This window comes from Hydra vulgaris, chromosome 14, assembly GCF_038396675.1.
Source record: "Hydra vulgaris chromosome 14, alternate assembly HydraT2T_AEP".
NCBI lineage: Eukaryota > Metazoa > Cnidaria > Hydrozoa > Anthoathecata > Hydridae > Hydra > Hydra vulgaris.
This window is the reverse complement of record NC_088933.1, coordinates 8,130,063-8,140,123: the sequence shown is the minus strand read 5'-3', so window position 1 is coordinate 8,140,123 and position 10,061 is coordinate 8,130,063. Positions and strand designations below refer to the sequence as shown.

The 10,061-nt window shown below is 28.0% G+C and overlaps 1 protein-coding gene across 2 annotated transcripts in view; it reads right to left on the bottom strand.

Annotated features, from left to right (window-relative positions):
- Window positions 1–1,468: 1,468 nt before the first annotated feature.
- LOC124819331 (uncharacterized) overlaps window positions 1,469–10,061 on the bottom strand; it is a 33,576-nt gene continuing 24,983 nt past the window's right edge. For both annotated transcript variants that reach the window (XM_065818351.1, XM_065818352.1), the window contains exons 2-6: window positions 5,635–8,487; window positions 2,827–3,680; window positions 2,570–2,718; window positions 2,090–2,293; window positions 1,469–2,010 (exon numbers count right to left, since the gene is read on the bottom strand). In XM_065818351.1, the coding sequence (XP_065674423.1) occupies window positions 1,747–2,010; window positions 2,090–2,293; window positions 2,570–2,718; window positions 2,827–3,680; window positions 5,635–8,459 (4,296 nt within the window). In that variant the 5' untranslated portion in view covers window positions 8,460–8,487 and the 3' untranslated portion in view covers window positions 1,469–1,746. The remainder of the gene's footprint in view (window positions 2,011–2,089; window positions 2,294–2,569; window positions 2,719–2,826; window positions 3,681–5,634; window positions 8,488–10,061) is intronic.

Sequence of the window (10,061 nt, the reverse complement as noted above, 5' to 3'; positions counted from 1 at the left end):
TTTTTAGATGTCTATTTGTTACTTTGAGATAGGAAGCATTTTCTCTTTTTTAGATGTCTATTTGTTACTTTGAGATAGGAAGCATTTTCTCTTTTTTAGATGTCTATTTGTTACTTTGAGATAGGAAGCATTTTCTCTTTTTTAGATGTCTATTTGTTACTTTGAGATAGGAAGCATTTTCTCTTTTTTAGATGTCTATTTGTTACTTTGAGATAGGAAGCATTTTCTCTTTTTTAGATGTCTATTCATTGCGAATTATATTAGTGTAAAATTATTTGTTACTTTGAGATAGGAAGCCTTTTCTCTTTTTTAGATGTCTATTTGTTACTTTGAGATAGGAAGCCTTTTCTCTTTTTTAGATGTCTATTTGTTACTTTGAGATAGGAAGCATTTTCTCTTTTTTAGATGTCTATTTGTTACTTTGAGATAGGAAGCATTTTCTCTTTTTTAGATGTCTATTTGTTACTTTGAGATAGGAAGCATTTTCTCTTTTTTAGATGTCTATTTGTTACTTTGAGATAGGAAGCATTTTCTCTTTTTTAGATGTCTATTTGTTACTTTGAGATAGGAAGCATTTTCTCTTTTTTAGATGTCTATTTGTTACTTTGAGATAGGAAGCATTTTCTCTTTTTTAGATGTCTATTTGTTACTTTGAGATAGGAAGCCTTTTCTCTTTTTTAGATGTCTATTTGTTACTTTGAGATAGGAAGCATTTTCTCTTTTTTAGATGTCTATTTGTTACTTTGAGATAGGAAGCCTTTTCTCTTTTTTAGATGTCTATTTGTTACTTTGAGATAGGAAGCATTTTCTCTTTTTTAGATGTCTATTCATTGCGAATTATATTAGTGTAAAATTATTTGTTACTTTGAGATAGGAAGCCTTTTCTCTTTTTTAGATGTCTATTCATTGCGAATTATATTAGTGTAAAATTATTTGTTACTTTGAGATAGGAAGCCTTTTCTCTTTTTTAGATGTCTATTCATTGCGAATTATATTAGTGTAAAATTATTTGTTACTTTGAGATAGGAAGCCTTTTCTCTTTTTTAGATGTCTATTCATTGCGAATTATATTAGTGTAAAATTAAATTCAAAATATTTCAAAGGAAGCGTATTATAATATTTTTATGTAATAGTAATAAAAAATTATATTATAGTATACATTATAAAAATTGTATATTGTCACAATCATTTTACAATCGCCTAAGTATTTGAAGGATTTTGAGTAAATGATTGAAATATTTAACACAGTCTTCTATTATATGACACAGTCTTCTATTATTTAACACAGTCTTCTATTATATGACATGTTACTTATATCTTAAACCAATCAAAAAATAGTTTCTTTAGTTTGTTTTACTGTTTTTTAAAAGATAAAATAGTGATATAAGTGATATATTAATATATAGTAGATATAATAATTTTTTAGTGTTTTTAGTTTTCTCAAAACATGAAAAAACGACTCAGGCAATTGCGAAATGACCGTGACAATATGATTTTTCTACTGCAAATCAAATAACGATACAAGGATACAATCAATAACGATACAAGGAGTTTTTAATTCCATTAAAAATTGTAACTACTGAACTAGCTTAGAAAAAAATTGACTAAATAATTTTCAGACAGAAATATGTAATAAAGCTATTTAGAAAAGCAGATGGATGACTTATACTCATTATGTTACTGTATTTTTAGTTCATTGCTAAATACTATAATGTTATTTTATTGTATTTGACTAAGTTCAAATTTTTATCGGACGGACGGAGCTCCAAATATTGTGCAAATACTATGAGTATATTGATAAGTTCCATCGGCGTCTGGAATGACGAATGGTATACATAAAACCTCAAGAAGTATTAACTCTGGCGATAAAATGTCTTTTATTCCATCTATTGTAAAATAATTTTCACCATTTTTCTTTTTTCCTCCGATCCACTTAACGATCGCTGTGTATTCATTGTTCCAAGAGTAGGGGGATGAGATCACAAAAATCCCGTTTGGCTTCAAGATTGCCTATTTGAAATAGTTAAAATAATAGATTTTTAATTATATATACAATTTTACATGACTTAAATGATGCTAATATATATACTTTGGACTGAATCAACCATTCTTTTGGCGTATGGAGAAAATCAATAAGATTACAACCAAGAATCAGATCAAACATTTGATAAGGGATTAACTTTTTTTGACAATGGCTATCTCCTTGAAATGTTATGAGGTTTAAAACATTCTTTTCCTTTTGTTTTATCTCCATCAATTCCACAAATTTACTTGAGTAGTCGTAAGCTACAACCTAAAATTTACATACTTAAAACACAACAATAAATAAAATATAATAGAAAACGCGCGAGTAACACGAGATATCATGAACTATATATTAGAAAGCATACATTATACTGAGAACTATATATTAGTAAGAAAGCACTATATATTAAAAAGAAAACATAATATATTAGTAAGCAAATATTATAATTTGACAAAAAGTATAATAAAAAAGATTATACTAATACTGTAATAGTTAAAACTACAAAAATAAAGAGAAATAAAAAGAATGTGGTTCCATTTTAACCTGCTTAAAAGTACCGCAAAGTTCAATTGCAGTTCTTCCAGGTCCACAACCTGCATCAAGAGCTGAATCTATTCCAGTTTTGTACTTACGCGCAGCCAAAATACACACTTCAGCAATATGCATCGGAAAGTTTTTTACTGAGAAAAGTTCTAAACCGAATAACAAAATGATTTTTCACTGCTGAGTAAAAACAAAACTAAAAAAGTAACATCTTTTAAATGCTTATTTTATTTACACTATGGCAACAAAATCACAACCTTCTCCGTAGTGAAGCAACTCATACGATTTTAAAGTGTTTTCATTGTCATAATAGTTGGTTGATTTATGTATTTCCATTTTACTTATTAGAGATGGTTGAATACAAATTGTATTATCTGTAAGTTTTTTCCACACAGATAAATAAGATATAGCGTATTTATAATTATTTTTTGACTCTTTGTACATATGTGGATGTTCAGTAGTCTCTAGGCAAACAAAATTTTGTTTTAAAAAACTGAAACAATCAATATTGCTGTCTTCCGCGTGTACATTATCAATACTTCCTAGAACAAGAGTTCCGTTTATTTTCAATCTTTTAGTAATTTCTTGTAGCTCATGACATGCATTATTGTGCCGGAAATCCGCCACAATCCAATCATAATCTTTAAAAAAAGGTTTCATGTTTTTGTAGTCCATTTGATAAAATGAAATTATGTTGTTCTTTTTCTCTAAAAGATTTTCTTTGCTTTCTTCAGGTTTTAGATAAAATGATGTTGACTCTGCTATCTCTCCCTCAAGTTTCTGAAGCCAACTTATTGATGATTCCTCTAAAAGACTTTTTAAAAGTTGCAGATTGTTTGCAGTTTTATCAGTAAACTCAATTTCAAGGTTACTACACTTTCTTAGTATTTCTAATGCAGCACGTCCAGCGCCTCCGTTAACAAACATAACTTTAAATTTTCTTTCTGTATCAAAATTTTGGTATTCATTAATGAGCTCTACAGCTTTGTTTCCAATAGTTAAAGGCCAATTTGAAACAGGTTTTTTTTCTACAAAAGTTTCTGCTACGAAGTTAGTATAATGTTCAGTCAGTTTTTCTCCAATGACCAAATTTGAAAACATTTTATGTACTCTAAAATAGTAATAACAGTAACCATAGTAATAACAGTAACCATAGTAATGACGATAACCTTGAAAAAATGAATTCATATTTAAAATGGACTAGAAACACTATTTTAAAAGGAACTTACAATTTTAAATTTTAAAACTTTTTATTCTATTCATTTATTTTAGTTTTTTGAACTTTAACTTTTTTAAAGATATCTTTAAAGTTTATTATTTTTTAAAGCTGTTTTTTTAAAGATGTCTTTAAAATTTATTATTTTTTAAATTTTTTAAACCTATTTGGCGCACCACCGAAAAAGCATTAAATCAAGAAGTTCATTCTTCCTTCGTTACTTATGGCTTTTAAAATTTTTTAAATATAATTTTCATTTAATATTGTTTAAACTTTTAAGACTTATAGGGACTAATATAGGAACTTTTGAGAGATTATCTCTCAAAAATAATACATTTTCTTAAGACTGTCTAGTTAACATTTTATAAACTATAACAAACTTTTTAACGCTGTTAAAAATTGTATAAGTTATTAGAGTTTCTATAAATTAGAATCCCATAAGGTTGTTTTTTTTCATGTGTATAAAAATATCGAAGGCATAGTTCTCCTAGGCTGATATATTATATATATATATATATATATATATATATATATATATATATATATATATATATATATATATATATATATATATATATATATATATATATATATATATATATATATATATATATATATATGATATATGTTATATGATATGAATGTCTACAATCATTTAAGAATTAGAAGTCAATACATCTTAAGCAAACTTCCTACTAGTTTTATGCTAGAAGTTTTTTTTGTGTGTTTTCGCATAGATTTTTAAAAACCAAAATATTGTTTCCAGAACCCATGAGGTAACATCTATTCTTGTCATATATTTGTTATTTATTTTCTGCTGAACTTTGGATCAAAGTCTCTATGTACTTTATATTTTTGTTATATTTTTGCGAAATCTTAGAGCCTAAGTATTTTATTTTGGAGCTTATGATATATGAGAGTATCCTATATGTGCATCATATTTTCTTTTCTTAAGATTGATTCAATTATATATTCCTATTTTTTAGGTATGCTAAAAAATGATAAACTGCAAGAACTTAAACAAATATTGTCACATCATCAGCATTAATCTTTTTTTAATCGATAGTACTTTTAGCTACCAAGAAAGATTTGACGCGGTATAATGCAATCCAGTCTGAGAGCTAGATAAAAATTATTTGAATAAACAGTTTGTTATGACCCGAGTTCGTTTTCAATTTTTAATCATATAATAATTTATTGTTAATGCGGTAATCTGCGGGAAAAAGTTCGATAGATATACAGTGGTGAGCACTTATTTTCTAATTAAGAGTTACGAAGTTAGGACCCCACTTCATTCTTAATATTGCGCTCAACTTGCTTTCATGTAAGCAAAAAATTTATGCCGCTTTCATATTTTTCACATACATCTATTGTATCAAAGATATTATTGTAAGCTCTGAACAGACATTTTTTTATTTATGTTTTAGCTTTTTTTTAATTTTTATTTATATGTAATAAAATCTCGAACGATCAAAAAGTGCCTACTTAAAAAATATCTTTGGCATCACATCAATGATGCTAAAGATATTTTTTCATCAAACAGTGAAATATGAATTAAATAGTAAAAATGAACCAAACTATATTACTTTTTTTGTAAAGACATAAAATATTAATCAAATTTTCATTTCAGTTTATTTTTTTAATCCTAATATTTCAGTTCTAGTTTTTATCTAAAGTTTTTGTATAATAATCAATTGATACCTATTGATGGTCAACCAATTTATTTTTATTCTGTTTATATGGTTAACTTGTTTCTTTATCATGGAGCGGTAACTAATATTATTACAACTTTTTTAAAACAGTCTGCAGACGCGTAAACGACACAAAAATAAAATGCATATTAAATTACCTTTTATTGAAATCATTTTCACTTTTTACGTATCTTATTCCAGCGTACTGATAGAAATGTCTTCGAAAAGCATATCGTGTATTCATATTTGCTGAATTTCCGACTGAAATCCAAGATCCTCCTAAAAGAAGATTGTGAAACCCATCTAATAGAGGTATAGTATAGTCATCGTAAAGCGGATCAATTTTGAAACCATTCATTATTGTTAGAAAAGAACAACTATGACGCCAGACGTTTCCAGAGACATCGTAAATCATTTTCCCCCCTATTAAACCACCAAATAGATTTACCGGTGTTGGTGAGGCGTATTTATTTAGATTTGTGTTTATTGTTTCGTTTTGTACAAGAGCTCTCATGTGAAACGATTCTTCCATAGATATAAGTCGTACCTCAATGCCACTTGTTTCACTTTTCCACCGACAAAATGCTTCTGCTTCTAGATTATTTACTTCAACTGGAAAATCCCATGGCATGGGAATTTCTTTTAAAAGAGACCTGTAAGTATTTTTATTCACCCAAAATCGTGGCATTGTAACTTTTAATTCAGTGACATAACTCCAGCCTTCAGTTGACCACCATTTTTTACCAAACTCTGTATACCCACCAGCTTCAACAAACTCTAAAAATTCTGCATTAGAGACAAGCATTTGACTGGCTTTAAAAGGTAGCATTAACTTTTCCTCGGATCCATACTCATTATCCCATCCATAGATATCACTTTCCAAATTGTCTTTTCCCATAAATATTTTACCACCAGGAATATCAACTAAAAGATTTTTGCAAGAGAAAAATGAGGATCCATTAATCAAGCTTTTTTTTGAGTAGTATGTTGGAAAGTTAAAATTATGTCTTTTTTTAATTAAAGATGGCGGCACTTGAGAAATAATCACAGCGCTTGTTTCAAGATGAACATTTTCATGTTCAATTCCCATTAAAATTACCCAATGAAAACTTCTTGAGTTAATCGGTAAAGTTATTGGGTGAGAATCAAGTAGCTGTAAAATTAATTTTTTAACCTGGATGCGATAACTTTTAATGCCTTCTATATATTGTACTTTTTTTTCGCTTGAATATGTGGACCAAACGTAGTTATCTTCACGCCAATCGTCCCAAGACATTTCGTCAACTCCCACAGACATTATTGATTCAATTATTGGATCTATTCTCATTTTAGAATCCAAGTACCCACTTACTACCAGCTTGTTTATATAGAATACTGCAGTATGGGCAAAGTAAAAGATGAGATGATGACGAAGAGGCTCGGCTCGAACAAAAAAAGCTTCTGGTTTTAAAACCGAGAATAGTTTCTCATAGAGATCAAAGGTGTGCAAAAATTGCCGGCGTATTCCGCTATCTTTTGTTTTAGTCAAAGACAAACTGTTCTTAAATATATTGGCAAATAATACAAAATTGTTTGAAGTGTTGTATGTCCAACAAGATACTCTTACAAATTTCATATGGGAACTTGTAAACTCAAAATTTTGCGACATCTGTTCTTCAGAATAACTGTAGTTGTTATTTCCGTTACATAAAAGGTTTTTATGGTTACAAACACTCTCTTTATTGCTTAAAACTTTTTTGGTATCATTATCTTTAATGGAATCTTTAGATTCATGTAAAAAGCAGTCTGGTTCAGTGGACTTAATAGAAACAAACACTCCAAAATCTTGAAATGCTTCTTGTGATTCCTTTAAGTTTTTTATTAAACAGTACTGACAACTCGTTAACTCAAAAGTATTTATAACTCTTTGCGCTCTTGTTTTGGGTAGCAAAGGTTTTACACCTAAAGTGTTTAACAAACCGTTGTTTAATAGGCTTGCAGCGTATTGCAGTTGAGCTTTGCCATATTTTTTAAAAATTTTTAATGCTTTAGACAATGTTATATAAGAGATGTATGTATCCAACATCCCTAGCCACAAGTACCCAGCTTTAATTTGAGCATATGTTTTTCTTTTGGAGTTGTTCCATCCATATGATATTGCTGGAGGCCTTGGACAAGCTTCAATAGTTTTAAAGCGAATTACACCACAAGTTTTAACATTGCCTATCCATTTGTGTGTACTCATAACAAAGTAGTCAACATGTTGAAGAATATTTATGTTTTCCTTTAAAAGAAGTTCGCAGCACTGGGTTCCATCAACAACTAAAACTATTTTTTTTGTCTCACAAAATTCACAAATTTCCTTTAAAGGCAATACTCTGCCACTTTCACTAGCAACTGCATCGCAAAATAGCACTTCAAAGTTACATTCGTTATACTTTTTTGTAATAGAACTTATAAATATATTGGCATCTTCTTCAAACAAAGCGTTTGTGCCAGGTGAGATGTATACAATTTTATTTATTAAATTATCATGTTGTAATGTTTCTAGTTGTGCTTGGGTTGCCTTGTATAGTGGATTCAGTAGAGCCACCGTTGAATACCTTTTTTCTCGTATCAAGTACTCTTGAATAGCGTTCATTCCAAATGTACAGTTTGGCACCAAAAGAACATTTTCACTGTTAAAGAACTCGGAGAGGACTTGGTAAGTGTATTCAGTTAATGGCACACAGAGTTGATCATAAAAAATATCTGGATTTTCCTCAGCAAAACCTTTTAGCTGCAGACTTAAAGAAATTACATCACTATATGCACGGCCAAATGCAGCATTGTCTAAATAAACATTTTTGTCATTTGTTTTAATAAGTTCGTTAATTTTTAAGTCATCGCTTATTTCATCAAAGATTTCATTAAAAATGTTTCCTGGTAAATATTTTTTGATATTCTTTTTAGATGAAAAATAACATTCAGCATATAAGTTTTCATTATCTTTGATCACACTCATGATAAAAAATTAGGCCAAACAAAACAGTCTAAAAAATGAAAAAAAGTTGTCATCAAAAAATTCTAAAATATAAACTATAATATCATATAACTATAATGCATCGACAACAATAATACATTATAATCATGTACCGTTATAAATTACGAAGTTTTTATAATATTATATTTGATCTTATAATAGTCTATATTTATAGTAATAATCTGATCTTAGTACAGATCAATGTAAACTTTACGAATACTGTATCAAAGCACCTAAAGGTTTTATATCCCCAAAATGTTCAATAAAAAAGTTTAGCCAGTTAGTTAACTCTAGCTTTAAAGGTAATGATGGTTATATATACATTGGTTCTTAAAAAAATAGTTCAGTCACACATGTACATAATGTGCTTAAGATATTACCTACACTATTGTCAACTAAATGTTTACCTTTTTGAATTCTTCTTACCTGAAAATTCATTTTTATTCCCCGATATTAAACATTATTTAGAACTTTAACACGTACAAATTTTTAAAATTTTTTTTCTCCTTAATCATATAACACAAACATATAAACAATATAGATTTTAGACTTGAAATGGTTAAAATAAAGTTATGTTGAGCTAAATCAATGTCTTTTTTACGAAAAACAAAAAAAATCTTAAAGGTATTTTTACTATTTTGAATATTAGGACTTATCAGAAATGAATGTTCAAATTAATAGAACTTCATTTTATACCAGAAATTAAATTACAGGAAGTCATAAATGTCTTAGCTATAGTAAATTTTTACCGTTATTAAAAAAATTCTTAAGAATTATTTACTACTGCTTTTTTTTAAAAAATATATAATTTTAAAGGTGGAGGTTGATGGGGGTGGGGGTGGGGGTGGGGGTAGGGGATTTATTGTTATTATTTTTTGAGCTTACTTATTTTAATAGTTTTTCAGGAAAAACTTATTTTCATGTCTGCATTTAGAAATCAATTCCGATTTTTTGTTTAACAAACATTCTTAATTCGCATGTGTAATTATTTCAAACTTTTCTTGTAGGCATAATATACATTTTTTTGAAATATTATTATAAATAGCTGTATTTTAAAGTAACCAAGATAATGATGATTATGGATTTAAAACAAAAAATACTCCACCTTTTATACCTGATTTGGAAACTTTTGAAAATGACCAATTGTATTTTATTAAAACAATAAAGTTTCGCCCTATAAAAAACAGAATTGAAGTCAGATGTTAAAAATAATAAATCAAACCCTTATACTTTGGTTTTCGCTGATAACTCACAATGAAAAACTATGAAAATATTTAGGCGACGTTATTACCAACTCTTATGAAATTTTTTAAATCTTAAGGACAATTTTAAGTAATAATTTTTTCCAAACTGATGAGTTTTTGTTCAATAACCAATCAGATCCAGACTTGAATTACTTTAGTGATGCACATGCTTTACAAAGCAACTGCTCCGATTACTATGCCGAGGAAATAAAAGAATTTCTTAATTGTAAATATTTTAACACTTTTCATTTTAATATAAGAAGCATATCAAAAAATTTAAAAATTTCTTTTTAAACATGAAAGAATCTCTTAACATTTTTAGTTAATTTTCGATGTCTGA